Consider the following 19,938-nt stretch of genomic DNA (forward strand, 5'->3'; position numbering starts at 1 on the left):
CAAGTTGATTAGCTTGCTCAAAAAATGTTCAAAGAGCAGAACTGTTATACAATGAAAATCAACAAAAGTAGTTTTTCTGTGGGTGTCATGGCAGAAGCAGTGGTCATTTAAATGTTTTGAGATGCTCTTGTTTAGCAAGTTCAAAAGGGCAGAAGTGAAAATGGAGTCCATGTACACTTTAGTATTGCTTTACAGTAACAAGAATAGGAAACAAGTTAAAACTTGTGAGATTACACATTTTTAGTGTGAGCATTTTGGCAATTGAAAACAGCAGATTTATAATTCCAGATGGGAAAAAAAAGATTTATATTCTTTGCAGATTTAAATTGTTTACACAAATCAGTATTTATTGACAGTTTTAATACAGAAATTTCAGATAAATGTAAGTATTATGTTTTCTCTTTGGAACAACAAAAGTGGCAGAGTAATTTTACTGAACATGTGAGGAGCTCCCACATATACACATACATCCTAGGTAGAGAGTTTGCAAATTAGATCTCTAGTGTTTGTATATATTATTAAAATAAACAGCATCCAAGGACAAGCTGTTGTTTTCTCAGTCAGGTGTGTCCTTTCGCAGTCCTTCTGAAACTATGAAATAAAGTAATTAGAGAGTATAAAGAGGAAAAAAAAAACAATTATTATACCCCCTGAAAATCTCTAAGAGTTATTGAACCAAATCTGCAACTAAATGCCATAGTCAGTGACAAGAGAGTTCTCATTTTCTGGCTGTCATGTTTCAGAAAGCTGAATGTTGTTTATATCAGTACAGCTGCAACAGAAAGGAAATTCTCTTACCCTGTAGAATGACCAAGATCTGGCTTGGCCATGAAAGAATGCAATTGAATGCCATTAAATATAGAAAAAGAATGATAAAGGAGGAAAAGCTTAAATGGCTATGTTACTGTCAACTGTGCAATAGATACTCATCAGAAAAAATACATTTTGCTCCTGCCTGTGAAAAAATGGCATTTCAATCCAAAAATCACATTTTCCTAATCAAATTGTTTTCCAGATCTTGTGAACTGTGATTTTCTGTTCTAGATCTGGGTAAGTATATGTACAGAATGGTAATTCCAGGTGTGGGCTAATATATGTTTATCAGCTACAGACAGGTAAGGAAAACCCCAGATCCCTCTGTTGTATACATTCATGCTAGTGAGAAGTTCCATGAAATCAATTGGCCTGATGTATTAGCATAGCATTTTTCAGTCACACCCAACATCAATTGTTTTAAATTTTTCCACAAATCTTATGCTGTAACACACCACATTAAAATCCTGTTCAGCTCCTCATATGCTAAAACATTAATGAGCTATATGCCACATTCCCTCGAGTGGCACTCTCAAGGCCCAAGAATAACTCCGGGTGTTTTACCAGCTTGCTTACTGTCGGCACCAGGAGCCCAGAGTGGCTAGTAGAGCCTTCAATATGGAATGAGCAGCAGCGAAGGCCGGCACCTGCTGTGTGCCAGCTTTGCCCGCCGTGCGTGCGGCGGCTGCCGCGGGCAGCGAGGGCTTGGCGTGATTACCTTGGTTATTGGCCATTTTCCTCGCGCTGGGGGAGCTGCGAGGGGGCGTCGCACCGGGCGCGGGGGCACCTTTCTGGCTGGAGGACTCTGGAGTCAGTAACAGAAGAAAGTCAGTCCCGCAGGAGCACGGCTGGCAGGGAGCTGCGGTGCCGCAGTGGGAGGGGGACTGCGAAGACGAAGGTGAGTGGGAGGGCGGCTTTTTGGCACAGGAGCGAAGGGGAACGGCGCAGGCAGTGACAGTGGATCTAGGGCACGGGCAGGCAGAAGACAGGACAGGCTGGGAATGTGGTTTTGCTCATTTCTGGTACCTCAGACAAGTGTACTCACCAAAAATGTTCTAAAAGTTCTTAAATAAACTTCTTTCCTCAAGTAAGCAGTGGTTCTAATGGAACGTCATCAAATTCTCCCATTAAAGTTTTAATAGATGCTGCCACTTCCGATGTTTTTTGGCAATTGAGACTGAGCTAGTCTAAACATCTAATTTACTACAAATACTTCATAGTGGTTTAGGTTCATTTTCTGAATATGTCTGCTTGACAGAAGAATTCGGCCCTCGTGCCCTACAGAAGATTTTCCGCCAGCTTGCATTGCAGTTCAGTGGGAAATTCCAGATGACATCAGTGAGACCAGAAATGGGCTTTTAACACATATAAGAGTGAAATGAGTTCCTGCCCTAAAACAGTTAACAGTCTTTGAGCCTGTCTCTTATTGACATAGTCAGCTCAAATGGCTTTAACTTAGGTGAATGTTCAGTCCCAAAAGGGGACAAAAGGAGACAGCACAGACCAAGACAGCATGGAACAAACCCAGAGCACTTATGATGGTCACACCAGGGTTGCCAGTATGTTTCCACTTCTGAAGGAAACAACGCTCAGTTGTTGTACTTTTGCCACAGGAACAAGGGACACATATTTACAATAATTCTTTCCTCAAAATGACACATTCACTTTGATTTCCTCTATTTTTTTTTAAACAGCACTGGGATCTGTTTTCCCTTTCACCTTTCCCAGCCTTCACTCACCTGTGGGTAGCACCTTTCTCCTCACAGTAAGATTCACCTGCCCGTTTCGGGCAGCGTTATGCATAAGATCAATCACATATCGGTGGGTTTTGCCGGCCACTGGAATCCCATCTACGTACACCAGCTCATCCCCAGGATGGAGACGACCATCTCGGTCTGCTGAGCCCATGGCAATTACTGCTCCGATGAGAATCTAGGCAGCAAAGAAACAAAATCCTGTCATACATTACACTGAGCCTCCAATTTAGTGACATGAATATTGCAGTGATTTTCTCTTTCTTTTGAAACTGAGCTAGTGATTTAGCACAGGTGAAGAGGTCTATGTGTGACTGAAAGCTGTGCTTGTCCTCTCATGGGTGACTGAGGATGCTTCCTTGCCTTTGGTAAGAAGGTAAGGTGTTTTCTACCTGCACAGGAAAGATACACCAGAGATTCCTAATCTCAGTTCTGCTTGATATGTCCAAATCAAGATAATCTGTCTCTAAGGAGCGTTGAGTTTCTACAGACTAAGTTATAACTAAGACTTAAAAAGATTAATTCTATGTAAGGATCTTTTAAATTTAAAATTATCAAGTCTGTGTATTTCTTGTTGAAGTTTCTTCACTGCTGTGTGATTTAAGCACTTGGAGTCATATACCTGAGGTCAGCAGTGGAAGTGACCCCACTACACAGAGTTCGCTTTGGGACTCTTTAGGGGAAAAGAATATTAAATATTATTGCTCCTAATGAATGATTGCTCAGACAGTGCTTGGTTAAAATGGAAAAAAAGAGGAAAAAATGTCAGATTGTTCTGGGCAGATGTTGTTTTCCCAAATCAACATTTAGATGTAGTTTGTATGGGACATATAAACTAGTAAAACATCTGTCCAAAACCTTGTAATGACTTTCTCCACCTTCTATGCAGATAATTTCACATAATTTCTTGGAAGAAGATGTATATATTTTCCCCATGGAATAACTGGTAGAATAATTTGAGATTGATTCAAAAAAACCTGCTTTCTTTGAAAGAATATTAAAGCACTCACAGACAGTGTTTCAAATTTTCCGTTCTCTTTTTCAGTCTGAGAGTGAGTGCAAAATGATGGATATGACATGCCATGTGACAATCTGCTTTAAATAATAAAAGATAAAAGTTGTGAAGCAGTGCTTTTCATGATGAATTGCAAAGGCTACATGTGGTAGTCACACAGGTGGGCCTGTGGTTTTTTTGTGGTCTTAGCTGCAGAGTTGCAAGTATCTCAGCATAGTGTTTAAATGAAATCCCTTGTGGAGCCTGGAGAATTTTCCCTAGTTTTTCACCTCCCTTTGGCTTAGTTTTGCTTTCAAAACCTAGCAAAGAGAGAATGTGATGCGAATTTTTCCTACTTTCTGGTGTTCCTGGTCTCCTGTTAAACAGTGCCAGGCTGAGTGGTTAGAGAGGCTGTTTCAGGTTCTCCATTCTGTTCTTCAAATGGTGAAAAAACATTAAAAAAGATTTGGAAAATACTTTGTGCAAAATTCAACCATGAAATATGAATTTATGCTCCTTTACTGGAAAGAAGAAAAACTCTCTGAGGCTGCATTTAGCTAGATATCCACAAAGTAGTCTCAAAACATTTGAGAATTAGGCATCTCATATGAGTAAGAATTTCTTCCTAGTTATTTTGAGAGGAGATCTCCCTCTGAAGCATGGGAGATTGTAGGGATTGGCTTCCTCCTTTGTTCTTGTTGAACATTTGCAGTTTTTTTCATGATTTTCTGACAAAATATTAAACAATTTGAGCACCTTTAACCCTTGTATAAACAAAATGCAGATCATAGCATGGTAGGTCATCAGTATACACAGACAAGTAGAAAAACTCTCTCTAGTTCTAAGTAATTATTGCTGATATTTCACATGTTCACCACGTAATGTGATTTTGTTATCTCAGTGTCAGATTCCTAAATAAGCAGCAGATACTTCATACATTAAACACTTCAGCTAGGTGTGTTTGTCAAGATGATGGCTACCATATCTATTATTTGGTATATTTAATAGCAAGAACAACTTAATTTTCCTACTTTTTATTTTCTGTGTCTAAGAATTTGTTTCTTATGCAGTATCTGCTCTTGTTTCATGGCTGGGAAGTTGCCATAATAGCTATCAATTCTACATGTAAAGCACAAATTGGAAAAATATATATCAGGACTACTTACCTCTGAAATGCAGTTTCATACTGGCATGAGATTGCTTTGAATGCATGAGGAGAAGGATGATGGCATGTAAGCAATAAAGAGTGTGATGTAGTATAAAAAGAAAAGTTTCTCCTATTGTTTAAGATTAAACAGGACAAATTCTGGGATTAGGATGATTGTGGCAAAACCTAATCCGAAATTAAAGCCTGTGTCTATTAATTTATACAGGTTAATCTGCTTTGATACTGACTTTCTTTGTGATTCTTGGTAATCATCTGAATTTGTATTTTACTTTCTCTGAATATAACATAGTTACCTCACAGGCACATAGCAAAATTCAAGTATATACACATAAAGGGTGATTCACTAATTTTAAGTGTCAGTGATGTCTAAATCCAAGCTAATCACCTGAACTCTGTTTACTGTTAAAATAGGGCTTCCCAAGGCATGGCCTTGTCCTAAGATTTTGCTCTATGGACATCTATGCCTTAGAAATGTAGAAAGATACTTAGACTATATCTTGGCACTGATAATAAAAAAAATACAAACATATATCTTGAGGATATTTTTGAGAAAAATCCCAGTGTGTCCATGTTGAAAAACTCTTAGAGAAATTATGTATATGTTCCTCTGATACTGAATTTGAGTTGCACAGATGTATGCAAAATAGATCTCCCCTCTGGGACAGCAATTTGCAACTTCAGTAAAGTTCCAATTTATGTGTTTTTGCAACCTTTCAGTAATAATATAATTCACCATAACAGAGTCAGATTATCCCTAAATCCTCAAATTACTGGGAGATGTGATAAATAGCTGTTGTAGTGCAATATTATAAGATTTAAGAGTTGATTTGAACTGGCACAACTCACAGTCTTGATATCTGAAATTTCTCAATAAATTTAAGTATTTCCTTTAAAAGCATTTTTACACTTACAAATATTAAAAGTGGAGTAGTACACCAGCATTTTCTCCTTCCAAGGTGCCAGGTAGCTGATATAACTAGAAGGAAACTAAGCTACAGTCCCTCTATAGTGTCAGTATTACCTTCTAAAATAACTTTATTTGGATTCTCCTTCTCTGAAAAATTATTGCCTTATGGTGAAGAATCCATATTCCTTTTTAGAACTCAAACCACAAAGACAAAAGCTTCCTTTTGTTCTGTGTTACCTGACTGCACAGCAGGAGAGCTGAAATAAAAATTTCAAAGCATCTCAGTTCTTGTTTCATAGGAAAAGCAGGGGTCTGGAGAACAGGCAAAAACTGCTTCTGCTTTTCTGGAGGTGAAAGAAATGGGAGGCTGCAGGTGGGCTGTCCATGGGGGGGCAGGAAAGCAGTGGAGGAGAGAGAATAGAGATAAGAATTCTTGTACTTTGAATATGAAATAGAAGAACACCAAAAAGAGTACATCTGTTGTGTTTATTGGTGTTAAATTTGAGCAGTGAAAACAAGATGGGCAACCACAAGGGAGTGAGAATTGAAAACCTCAGCACTGCAACACTTAATTCTAGGAGGGTGTCTTTTTGCCTTGTACAATCCTCAGCTTCAAGTTAGGCTCTTTTTAACTCCTGGGGACTTTGAGAAATATTTGAAAAGACACATAAAGCCCATTGGATTGATAAATCTTGGGGAAAAACACTTTTGTATGTGCAGATGGAATAGAGATAGCAACCTTGAGGCTAAGGGCAGGCTGAGAGCAATTGTTCTACAGGACAGTGAAATGTGTTAGAGGGTGGTTCACAGAGGGCAGTGTTTTTTGGTCCTGCTCTCCAAAAATAGCAAGGTGCTTATCTCTGCCCTTGATATCCAGCTATGGCTCTTTGACTTCAGACAGTAAAGTCAGGTCAGTCCTCTGCTGAAGAGACACTAGAAAGAGCTGATCCTCTGTAATACTTCAGTGCATAATGCATGTAGCTGCAGGGCAAAAGGCTTGCTTCAAAATTTCTTTTGTACTGGACTGCTGAGCAGACTGAGAGACTCAAGTCTCTCACAACTCCAGCATGTATTATGGATATGAACTACCAGAATATCAGATATTCTCCATGAGTTTTCTCTTAGTCCTATGGGTTGAAATCATTCAGTTTTATATAAATAATCATCTTTGAGATAAGGTGTTTGAGCCACATGAGATTGTCATAAACCTCCAACAAGCAGAGCCAGTCAGATGCCAAGTCTATGACTGCTTAATTATCCATTTGTAATGAAAAAAACACTAAAGGAGACACCAAGAGAGCCTCTCACATAATACTGAGCAGCCCTGTAGCCAGGGACACTTTCCTGGGAGATAGTAAATGCCATTAGACATCACTGTCCAGAGCAGGTAGAAGTAGATTTCCAAATCTTCCCAGAACATAGAATGGTTTGGGTTGGAAAGGACATTAAAAATCATCTAACTCCGATCTCCCTGCCATGCCATGGGCAGACACCTTCCACTACACCATGTTGCTCAAAGCTCCACCCAACCTAGTCTTAAAGGTAGTGTCTTTCTAGTGCCATTTCCCAACAGTCTAAAAAGATACAATTTCCACAAACACCTCATGGATTTCCTTTTTGGCTTCACCCAGTATGTGTGCTTTGAGAACTTATACTGGCTGGCCCGTCCAGAAGGGACAGGAAAAATGCTCAGTTGGAGAATGTGCAGATGATGGCTCAGTGGCCTCATTTTATGTGCACCGGGACATGCTTCACAGAAGGAAATCACATATCAGAGGGGCTTCAGGCACACTGTAAGTGTAGAGGATGGAGCAGTGTTGTCTTCTAATTCTTCTGAGCAGCTATACTTTATATTTGAAAAACCATTGAAATCACTTATTCTAAACTAGAACTGAATTTCAAACAGCACTTGAAGCATCTTTTTTATAATACACTGCATTCTTTTCTTTTTATGGGAGACATCAGTAAACTGTTAAGATTTATTAGTACTTCGACAGATGTTGACAATTTCAAAAATATAAGAGCTTCTTTGTTTCTCAAAGCTATGTGCTGGTTAACCTCAAGGCTTGAATGAAAAATGTACTATTCTGTATTATTTTGAATATGGAATATATAAATTATTGACTAGGGAATATGAAAATCTAATAATTAATTATACATTATCTCCGAAATGTGGTAACAAAAGACTCAGACTGCTTAAAATTATGATAGGAAAGCACTATCATTATTGACTTGAGATTAGTCCTAGCTATCAGACTATAGTTACACCATTGAATTTTTCTGAAAGAGTACTAATTCTGCCTGCTCTCAAAATTATAGTATTTAAATAGATCAATAATTTATAAAAATATTTACACATTTGTGGTATGTCATGCACATTGGACCCTTATTTTGGGCTTCTATACTGTTTCTTTTAAATATTTTGCATATGATATATTTTATATTATATTTTATTAGCAAACCATCTATGTTCATTTTGTTATGCCTATTGCCTCACATGATGTCATTTAACTTGGACTATCACTCCCTGGTAAGGTCTTCTGTTTCTGGAAATAAACTGCATTTCTGACTGTTTTTTAACCACAAGCATACATTTTGCATACAAGTTGTCTACTCTGAACATGGTTATGGATAGTCTTACATAATTGGACTTTTGGAATCTTCTGCTTAAACTTTCTTTTGAAAAGTCCAGATTAAGAGATGCCAGGTCACACTCCACAGTAATGAGATGAATGATATTGTTTCCACCTTTATGCCTTCTTATTCTAACTTAATTCTCAGATGTGAAAAACCTGAGAGTTCTGTTTTTTTTTGTGGATGAATAAAAGTAATTTTACTTGTAGCCTTAACATGGTGTTCATTTGGGTTCAGTTGTGTAGTGATATTTTTATGACCTTTACACAGATTATAGAATGTGGAAGGAAAAGGAAAATCAAGAAGAAATAACTCACAGGCTGCCCAGGCTCATCTCCTCCCAGGATCCTGAAGCCAAACCCAGACTCCATTCTCCGAAGGTGAACATCCAGCTCCTTGTAATCGGGACCTGGTTTAAAGAGAAATCCCATTGAGCAAAGAATTTTGGTCTTATCTTGAGAATTTGCACCAACCCCTCCCACCTGATGCTTATTGCACGTGACTAATGGCATCCTGGCTGGAGCTGGTGGAAACAAATGGGCCACACACAAGGAGGAGAATTGAAAATGTAGGTGTCTCTTAGAGGGTGGTTATGTTCAGTAGAATACACTAAACCAAACTAGAATACATTCACAGAAGAATAATATGGAAAAGTCTGTCCAAAACAGAGGTTAAAAATGTGTCTTCTTAAAACTGACTGTATGGATTAATGTTCATCCACCTCTGGTCTTTGTCTTTTCATGGCAGTTCATTAAATCCTACAAAGAATTATCTGAAATGGGAGACAGAGATACACCAGTCCAACTCAAAAAATATGAAAATTACTACATGCCATTTACGTTCCAAATACAGATATATATATATATATATGTAGCTTTTAAGTATTCCACTTCCAGGTAATACCCTCAATAAGGAGTTTTGATGAAAATGATCATTATAAACCTCTCAGTCTCAGAGTTTAAATTGAAAGCTAACATCATTAACTTGAACTCCTTAATGCTACTCAATTAAAGTCTCAATAGCTTTGTGAATCAATAAGGTTGCATTTCCATATGCCTGCCTAACCTGCCTTTGGACATATATTATGACCTGTAATAGATCAGTTGAGGAATATGGAGTATTTTAAAAGTTTCTTATTGAAGTGTCTTTAGCTTCACTTGAAAGAACACAGTGTTCTGGGATAATAACAATAATATTAATAATATTATTAGTAATTTCAAATATTATAAAGTGAAACCAAAAGCATTTAGAAGACTAAGAAGTTGTCTCTTGTGACTATCACTGTCTGCATGCTCGGAGATGCTTTAGACTCATCACCTAAAGCAGTGATTGACAGGAGTGGTCTTTCTGGTCTATACATTGTGACACAAAAGCTTTTGGTCAGTGTCAGCTTGCTGCTGACCCAAACAGAAAAAAGGGATGACAAAGTTTATTTCAGCAAACTGCTCATAAGTGTCTCCAGTTGTGCCTTGTTCCCTTAGGATGGGAGGAATTACAGATGGCTGAAATATGGTACCTCAGCAGCTGTCACTTACAGATCTCCCCTCAGAGTTATCAGGGGGCACCTCATAAACTGTGGAATTTGGCAAGTGCCATGTGTAGTGTGGGATTAAAGCCTGATTCGTTTCAGGTATTATTGCAAAGACACATGTAGAACGACATGCACTGGCTCTATACTATGACTGTGCAATAAAAAATCCTCTGTAAACAGCAGCACAGTGCATTATTTCAACAATCGGTATTGCTGAAAGTGAGACTGAATCACAAATGTTTCAATTGGTAAAAGAAAAGTATTACCTTTGCCTACCAAGTTTCTTCTCATATATTGAGAAGACAAACCCAAACAGAACCAAGCAGCTTATTATACCATCTTTTTCCATTTATTTGATGTGTCTCAACACTAAGGAGCAAATGAATTCTGTGTGTGTACAGTATGTTAGCTTAATGCAAAACATTTAAAAGTTGTGAGAGGCAAAGGAATTTCAGATGAAAGCAGTACTTTACCTGGTTTGCTGTGCCTACAAGGACAGGGTTTAGCACTAGGGAGATGCTTTTGTAGATAGACACAGTGTGATCATCATTGGTAACCCAGGTTTAACACTCAAAGGCACTGTCTCCAGCACTCTGTCACAACCCGAGCACTGCCTTTATCGTGTACAAGTGAATGAATATACACATTTGGGAATACAATAAGAAAATCAAAGAATGTCAAGTTGTGAAGAATACTTGCTCTGGCGAACTGAGATGAAAATGTCCCTCAGATACATAGACAAAGCTGAGCCAAACCAGTGTTGGCAACAGACTAAAATCAGAGGCATTATTTATTTGTTAAAAGATGCTGTTTTTCTACCCCATTTAGAGTGGAATAGATAAACCAGCTTGATAATGAAAGACTTTAGGCTAAAAAATGCTGTATAGGGGCATACTTTCCTATGAGTTCTAACACAGTTTGGAAGCCTTTGGATCAATTGAGTGGGCTACAATGCTCCTTCTCAAAGACTTGGAATTCTGTGGAGACCATTGTCTGCCAACAGGACACTGAAAACTGCTTTTAAAAAATAATGTTCTTTTCAATCCCACTAGGGGAGTAAAACATTGGAAAGGATCCCTGGGTGATCAAGTCTAGCTTTCTGTTATTGAAAACTCTGCAAGCAAATAGCACACAGACCTTACCAGTAAAGACACAGGCAAAGAAGACCCTGGCAACTGAGCTTGTTTGTGGCCTTTGTCACTAGGTCACCCACCTTGCAGTAATATCAAAGTATCAAAGTATAATATCAAAGTATCTCCAGTGACTGGTACACAAACCTGCGTGCTGTTTCAGCTTTTATGGTGGGTGTGATATGACTGCACTGATCATCTTTCCACTGCTCTGGAGACAGCTACACCATGGGTTCCTGAACTTACATCTCTGAAAGTGGACCTGACTTCTACTCCTGGTTTATGTGCTTGAGTGATGCATGAAATTAGACAGAAGACCTATTGCAAGGCTCTCCAATCATATTAATATTTCAGTCCAGATTCTTCTAGTAGAATTGCTTAGCTGCTTTCTAGCCATTTCTCTTTACATTTCATGCTAAGCACTGTCTTTTCCAGGTTAACATGGAAGCATTAAAATTATAACTGGCATTTTGGAAAATGGAAAGTATAGATTAATTAAGCACATACGACTTGTTTGGTGTAAAAAAATCAGTTACCAGGTTAATCTGTCCAACCTACTTTTGCTAAACTCTCTTTGCACTGTTTTCAGTTAGTCTTTGATCAAAAACATGTTCTAAAGCCTTGCTGCTGCTGAGATCCTTTTTTTCTTGTTTTTGAAAAACAAGTAAGTTGTTCACTAATTTGTGGTTTTTCATAGGAGCATGTTTGATAGATTTACTAAAATCCCCTATGATTATGTGGCAGCAGTTTCAATATTCCTGAATATACATTGATTAAGTATTCTTACCCATTTAAATGATTACATTTCATCTGATATTCCTCTAGTGCTTGCTTCTCCAGGACTCTGGTACTTTTTGTTCCTCACAAAGGATTTTCAGATAGAGTAAATTTTGTGTTTTCTTACTGGAACAGATTTTCAGTTGATCATACAGAGAAAATTACCTGTACTTACAGCAAATGACACTCCTGTGCCTTGCAATATACTACAAACTGTTGGTTAATAAAACTTCATTATGGAAAATGTGTCTTTTTGTTTTCTCTTGCTAACATAGATTAGCACCTTGTGGTTCATGCCAAGTAAGAAGTAATGAATAGACTTGCAGACAAGCCACTACTGAATTAACACTGTCTTTTCCAGTTTGCTTATCCTTCCAGTCAGCTTAATGTACCTTAATGACTTGTCTCCTTCCAGTTTTACTGAGAGTTTCACCTTAAAGTCAGTATTTTTGCTCATGTAATATGGGTACCCTCTGCCAGAATGACAATGCTCCCTGTCCTTCCTTGCCTCTCTGCACATTTATATTAGAAAAAGAACTTTAACTTTGTCTGATAGTAACTTAATTATCTTTTTTTACAATGGTTTTACCACTTTTTTCTTCTTTTTGTATGAAGGAAAACTTTTTTAACAGTTTCATTTGGCCTGGAAGAAAAAAAAAATCACACCAATACACTTTGCTGGGCTATAAAACCAGCTGACTCCCCCATGAATTTGAGAATGGTATTGGACAAGCTGTGATCTGATCATTGCTGCACAGTGAGGACAGTAAAGAGCATTGGGAAATTCTTTCTGGTTCCTGAGTGATGGGGGATTTACTTTAAATGTAATGGTACCAGAATAGATTGTTACTGAACAATATGAGATCTCAGAGGTGAAGATGTGATTATCGACCCCCAGCTGCCTTTCTGCACTGTACTCATCTGAATCTCTGCATGGACAACACACTGAGATGCATGCATGCAGCTGTTTCTTAAAGTTGAGAAAATATACACCTGAAAATGCTCAATTAATTTTCTGTGTGAGACAAGTTGAACAAGTGCTATGTGATTTTACAGTAATAAACCTGGTATTTGGGATGATCCTGTAAATGTTGATATAAAATTTTATTAAATCTCTTCTATATTGCAATTAAAGGAAAGATGAAGTGCTTTGCTGTAATAATTTTACAGTCTTTCTGGGTGTATTCAGCTACCTATTGAAAAGAAAAACTAATTTGGACTACTTTGCTGAAGATGGTGAAGATTTTTGTTTCATACAAGTAATTATAAATTGTAAATTGGGGTCGACACAAAACTACAATAACTTCATCTGATTTTCAGATACTCTTGAAAGATGTGAAAAGCTTGAAAACAGTCATGGATCTGCTGCTCTGCAATGCAAGTTGCTTTTTAAAAAAGCATACATATTCCCTCTTGATATTTATAGAGAGGAATGCTGGCAAATAAAAAATTCAGTATGAAAATCATCAAAGAAAAGAAAAAAGAACTGGTATGCTGACAGAGTAATTCAATGTATAAACCCTACTGTGTTATGCAAAACCAGTCCAGTGTTATATTTAATTTAGGATCTCTGTCCAGCTTGTGTAGGACTAAAAAAACTTTGATAGGATTGTCAAAACAGCCTTTTTTTTGGTATGGGATGCCTGTTTTAACTTTGCATGATAACACTGGGAAATCAAATATTGCTGTTTTTTAAAAAAGTCCATTGCCATTTTATAAGATCAGTGTTGACTCAAACACCCCAAAAATCTCTTGATTTTGAAAGCTTTTTCTTTTAATTTTTACAGCACAAAATATAAGTATGAGAGCAAGGAATTGGTGATAGAATTAAGACAGAATTAAATTCAGATATAAAAAATTATTTGGCTTAGATTTGGGCATGAGCTATAGAGATACACTTTTATGCTAAAGAGTGAACACTAATATGAAAGTACACACAAAACACAGTAAAATGTAAACAAAAACTGTCTGAGGAAAAAGAAATACCTTTCCTTGCTCAAAATGCAAATCTATCATAAGAAGATTTGGCATAAGCATTCTACAACCCCACAAAGATCATACACAACAAAATGGTGACTGGGCAGTCATGACTGTCCATCATCTTGAGAAATGATTAAAAAAAGAAGAATAGCTAAAACATAAAATGAAGACAACTAGTTTACAGAAAACAAAGGCTGAAGAATACTTGCCAGAGGAATCCGCTCGAAAACCAGTCCTGGGCAGCACTTGTTCTGAATAGGAAAATGGGGAATTAAAGGTGAAATACATTTCTCAAGTTATTTATAAGATGCAGCATCAATTTCTCTGCTATGTTTTGAATTATTAAAATGCATTTTCTATTTTTTCTTGAAATGTTGTTTTCTCCTCCCCTCCTTTTTTACTCTCCATGTGGTACATGTACATATTCCTGCTAGACTGAGACCTCCCTGGCCATTTCTGTGCAAAGGGAAAAAGATGGTGACGTGGCAATGTTTCTCTAACACAATGTATGTTCTGATGAAGATAAAACTTTTAGTTTGTTTAAACTGTGAAAAATAGTGACAATATTTGTGCTTATTCAAGTACAGCAATAAAAGGGAAAGTTTAATGGTGTGTTTGGATGACTTGACTTCAGATGGCTTGACCCCTGCTTTCATACAACTCCACTGAAGTCTCTTTTATCATCCAGATGAGGAAGATTTTTCCAGAGGGATGTATGTTGCCAATAAGAACAACTGATTGTAGATGAAGGGAAATGAATGTAAATCCCTTTAACATACTTTACATGCAGGTAGTTTCAAAGTATTTGTATTTCACTATATGAAGTGCAGCAGTTAACTGTCTTGTTCTCATATAAAACTGCTTTGCTTGCATTAGAGGAATCTGGATGAGTCCATAGCTGAATTCAGTCATGGTTCTTTTGCTAATTTTGAAATATTCTGAACAAGAATTTCTGTTTTATTATTTTGGCAGCACCCAGAGTAAATTGCAAAACATTCCAAGTCAAAGGGGATTTCTACTGGCCTACACACAGCAAAAGGCCAAATCAGGTATCCCCTTTATGTGACTCTAAACATGAATATCATACCATGCATGTTTCATACTCTAAAGGAGGTAAGGTCTTTCACAACAGCATTTGTAGAACAGTGATGCAACCTATGAGTATATACCATCTTCCTAAGACAGAAGGGTGTGGTAAAAGACATAATAACAGCATTTCTTCTGTGGGAAGCTGTGTACCACTTTGAAAGAGTTTAGACTAAAGCCACCTGCCTTCTGGTGGATTGTCTCCTAAAGGCAGCATAGGCTGCAATGGCAGCAGCTGAGTGAATTAGAGCTCTCGAGATAAAACTGAACTGGTTGTTGGAGGGCAAAGGTACTTTCCAAAAGGCGGCTCCCAAGAATGGAGATGTCTTAAAAATTTTTGATAAGGATGTTTAGATAACAGCCTTGACCTGTCTAAATCCAGGTCAAGAGGACATCAGTTTGGATTTGGTGCTCCTGTTGCATTTCTGTTTACTGTCTATGTTGAGTTGTGTTATGTGGGCAATGCTGTTTGACTTCATAGGTGGCTGCATGCCTTTACGTTGATGGTTAAAGGAGACAATTCCTTCATGCACTACAGATTTTGTACAGTGATTTGGGAGACATGTTATCTAAATGTAAAATATTGCACCAGCACAGCTCTTGAAAACCAAAACCTTTGAAACTGATGCTGATCCACTGCAAACTTGGAGAAATGATTTTTTTTATTCAGAGGCTTTCAAGATTTTAATAGAACTCTTAAAAGAGACAAAATGATTTTAATGTAGAGAAAGCAATTTCATCTTGATAGTCTTAATAAACTTTTAGGTTTGAAGGTACACAAGCTTTTTCTCTTGGTCACTCAGCTAGAATTGCTCTTTGGAGCTGCTGTAAGATTGGTTCATTCTGTTTCCCTTTCTACTTGCAGTCACTCTAATATCACCCAGAACTGTCCTCAAGCAGCAAAGTGAAGGAATCATCACCATTCTCAAACTGTGACCAATTAGGGAACAACTTGCTGTGTTGAGACAGACAGCCACATATTTTAAGTAATTTAGCAGTGTCCTTTTTTGGGAACTTATTTGTGGTCAAGCCAAAGTGCCTGTCAATGAGGTGGTTTCCTTCAAAGCTAACCTCATGAAGTCTGATATGGCTTTTGTTCCTTTGCCTTGCAGAACTTCATGTAGATTATCACAGTGCTAATCATCTTGTAATCAACCTAGCATGTGTTTCCACTGTAGTTTAGGAATTCACACACATGAAAATAGGAACTGTGCTATGCTGAAGATGCTGAGCCAAGTCCTAAAGTTTTTAAGTGTCTGATCACCAGAAAGATAAACCTAGGTGCAGATTTGTGGTTTTGGTAACCTTAGCAAAGCAATGTTCATATTAAGAAGAATCTGCTGTCAGCAGTATGGATCTCTGTGCAGTACATGTAATTGTGATAGTGTCACTGACACTTTGGAAAGCAAATATATCCTCTAAATAGCTGTGCTCATTTGACAAGCAAACTGTTAGCAAATACTAGAAAACTTCGAAGAACCTTTAACAGAGGGGAAGGGACTGAATTAGCACTGTCTCCATCTGTCAAATGCAGGCATAGGTAGTTTTTTTTCAAAACTCACCTAATTCTGTTCTCAGAGACCCTACAGAAAAGCAACTTCCAACAGCAGAGGAAGCACTGCTGGGCCTGGTCCTCAGCTGGACAGAATGCATGTCATTTGTGCACATCCTGGTGCCTTCTATCTGCTAAGGATAAATTGAGCTGGCACTTTTACCAGAATACTTTGTTTTATAGAAACAAAGATCTTTGTTATACAGAAACCTGTCAATTAGGTTTATAGGAAACTATCTTTACACAAGGCAATTTGCAACTTTTCATTTTAATATGTTAGATATCCTGCCTCCACCTCATAGGAAATGAGATAGAAGAATGAAATTTTGGAGAGGTCAGGGCAAAGAGACAAGTCTACCCAACACTGGCACCAGGAAGAGGCATTCATAATGCTGAAAGTTTTAAAATGATGACATAAGATTTCTGCATTCTCCCTATGATGCCTTTTTGGTTGAACTTCTGCAGCTGCATTGCCATGAGTATTTGTAATCTTTCATGTGAAATAGGAATGAAGTGCTTACAAAGTAGCGCTTGAAGGTATTATAAAATACTTGTTAAATTCACTGATTTAATTTATTAGTTCAGCTAACCTGTCCTAGAAACAAGAATCAGGAAAGTAAAACTAAGAAATCTTCTGAACTGCTGTTTGTATATATTAAAATAAATCTCCACCATGGTGATGACTCCCTGTGCTCTGGAGAATGGGGATGCAGATCTGGGAGTTGAAAGTAGATTCCTTCCAACCCAAACCATTCTATAGCAATCATTCTATGAATCTATGCATAGTCGATGAATGCAAAGTCAAGATTAACTTTGCTATTAGAAGATAGAACAGTAAAAATCTTGCATACCTGCCTTCTTGTTTAGTCTAAAATAAACTACCCTAATAGATTTATTTCATTTTCACTCATTCATTTTAAACTGAAAACTGTAAAATATTTGTAAAAGCAGGCAAGCAATAAACAAGACCTGGGACATAATCCTGATTTATATGAAATCAATGGTGAAAATAGCAGGATTCTTTGCTGCCAAGATACAGCCACAGGAGCCAAATTCACCCACAGCATGACACAAGGGTATTTTTATTTACACCAGTGGAGCCATTGGTATTCTCTGGAAAAAGAATTATGCTGATATTTGATAATATTTTTTCTATATTCTGCTGTTTTCTGGATCAGTCTTTGCTGAATGCTAAATACATGGAACAAAACTAGCACAAGGGAACATCTGTATTTCAGCAACTCAGTACTAGCCACGCTTCAAGTAAATAGGAGTTTCACAAGTGAGAATGAGTGTGATTATGCTGCAATGTCCTTTCCAAAGCTGTGCAAGCAGCAGTTTGCCACAACTCATAGGCAATGCAGCACACACTTGTGTCATGCACCTGTGGCCCACTCCCCTATGCCTACAAGTCAGTTCTCTTAAATTTTTACCTTGACTCTTAAGTACTTTGCAGATCAAAATCTATTTGTATACCTTTTTGTAAAGTGTAAATTGTTAAAGAGAAAGAAATACTGCATCTTCAACACCGCCATCAGCTGTAAAACTGACACTTCATATTAGCAGAGGTCATTAGGGACCTACTTTGCAATTCAGCAATCAAATCATTTTATATCCATAGTACTCTGATGATTATACACTCATAATTCCATTTGAAAGTGCTTTTGGTTTCACTGTCAGATCATATAAGCAACAAATCCATTTTGTCATGGTGAGTAATTCTTGCTGCAGTAATGAACAATACAAAACCATTTGCCATTAGTCTGCTAACTTTCATCTCCTTTTATTGTATATCATCTTTTATTAAAAAGGGTTATATTAATTTAATAATATAAGTTCTTAGACCATCTCCAAGCTGTTGCTTAGGGTAGCAATAGACGCAAAGAAAACACCAACATAGACTGTTTGGAAATTGCTTTGAGAAATTCCCTTCCTACAACTCAGTGGTTCACACTCTAGTTCAAGAAGTCGTTTGATGATAATAATCCTTACCTAGCAATTTCCCAATAAAGTGAAGGCAGGCATGACTTACTGACATAAAGGGCACTAACTGGTGAACAGAAATATTGAAGGATATGGTAAACTGAGTGCACAGAAGATTTGAAAGTAGAACCTGAATTTTTAGTTTACAGTCCCAAACCCTTCACCTATACAAAACCCCCTTTATATATTACTTCAGAATTCTATGTATTTAGTGCTATCATACTTCTGCATATATATGCAACTGTGCACAGATGTGTATGCATAGATATGTTAAAGCACCGTAACTAAAATACAGTTTATTTTTAAGCTAAAAATGAGCAAAAAAAGGAAAAAATGTTAGAGGCAAATTTTCTTTTGTGAGGAAAACACTAGCTGAAAAAAGTGGTAGTAATAATTATGTGAGAAATTTCCTTCAATTTTCAATATTTTCAATCTTTAATTTTTAACTGTAGCTCTTTAGCCATCAAGCACTGGCAGGGAAATTCTGCTTAGCTGTAGACTATGCCATAAAGCCCCTCAGGTGGTCATGCATTCAGTGCTAGACATAATATTATTTTTTATATTCCATGAGTATCAAATTTAGGAAATTCTGATTTCCTTAGTATTTTTCTGCAAGACTTGTATTTTTGTGGTTACACATTATGGATGGGTATAATGCTGTCTGACAAATCTTTCCTACTTTAATACATATCTGTGCTGAAAACCTGGAGTGATGTTCCAGAAGAAATGTAGCCTGTGAATATGAATTGAAGTGTTTGTCTGTGACCCTTACAGAAAGGTATCTGTAAGTCTGCCAAAGAATATACCTTATTATGTGGAGGGTAATTATTCAAACACATTTGTGATTTACGTATTTCACAGATGTTGGTGAACTTTGCTTTTTAGTTATTTTGCAATTTTTAAAAATCAGTAAAAATAATGCATTGCATAAAACAGCTGATAGATTTGAAAGGGACTTGAGAAATTCAAAATACTGTTGTCAGAGGAGAAAATAACATGGGAGATTTTGAAGAAAGTAACCTTTGTCCTTCCAGCTAAAGGTAGAACTGTAATTGTTCAGATTTCACTTTTAATGAGAGCTTATCACTGGCTTATCTCATTCTTCCTACTGGCATTTCTGTGTCACATAATCAGCTTTGTCTACCACACTAACTGAAGGACAACTGTAACCCAATCAACATAAAAAATGTTTAATTTTGCCTCTTTTCTTAGAGGAACATAACCTCAAATTTCTATTACAACTAGAGAAATATTATGGCATTATGATTCCCAACAGCTTTGTGACTCCTAGTTGACTAATGTCTGCCTATGGGGATGTCTGAACAAAGTTTTTATAAACTGTGGATTTACAATAAACAGAGTTCAATATAAAATATAAGACACGATAAGGAGAATTTATAAATAAAAAAAATAAAATTCAGGTGAATGAGGTCTCCTAATGATAACTCAAGGGCTCCAGTTACAGCTGTAATAATCTGGTGCATATGAAGTCATAATTTTTTCATTAATTGGAAATTCTTGATCTGATATTCCATTTTCTACCTTCTGTACCTAAACTGGTCATTAGGAGAGTCACACTGCTACTTACAATCAAATAGTTTCCATAAGAAAAAAGGAGATAAAGGTTTT

The 19,938-nt window shown here is 37.1% G+C and overlaps 1 protein-coding gene across 18 annotated transcripts in view; it reads right to left on the bottom strand.

Moving 5' to 3' along the window:
• MAGI2 (membrane associated guanylate kinase, WW and PDZ domain containing 2) overlaps positions 1-19,938 on the bottom strand; it is a 697,856-nt gene that overhangs the window by 61,569 nt on the left and 616,349 nt on the right. For 10 of the 18 annotated variants that reach the window (XM_077783658.1, XM_077783651.1, XM_077783650.1 and 7 more), the window contains 4 exons: positions 13,901-13,939; positions 8,588-8,682; positions 2,553-2,745; positions 1,532-1,618 (listed from right to left, as the gene is read on the bottom strand). In XM_077783658.1, the coding sequence (XP_077639784.1) occupies positions 1,532-1,618; positions 2,553-2,745; positions 8,588-8,682; positions 13,901-13,939 (414 nt within the window). The remainder of the gene's footprint in view (positions 1-1,531; positions 1,619-2,552; positions 2,746-8,587; positions 8,683-13,900; positions 13,940-19,938) is intronic. The other 8 variants (XM_077783655.1, XM_077783664.1, XM_077783661.1 and 5 more) reach the window with 3 other exon arrangements.

This window comes from Lonchura striata, chromosome 5 (genome assembly GCF_046129695.1).
Source record: "Lonchura striata isolate bLonStr1 chromosome 5, bLonStr1.mat, whole genome shotgun sequence".
Lineage (NCBI taxonomy): Eukaryota > Metazoa > Chordata > Aves > Passeriformes > Estrildidae > Lonchura > Lonchura striata.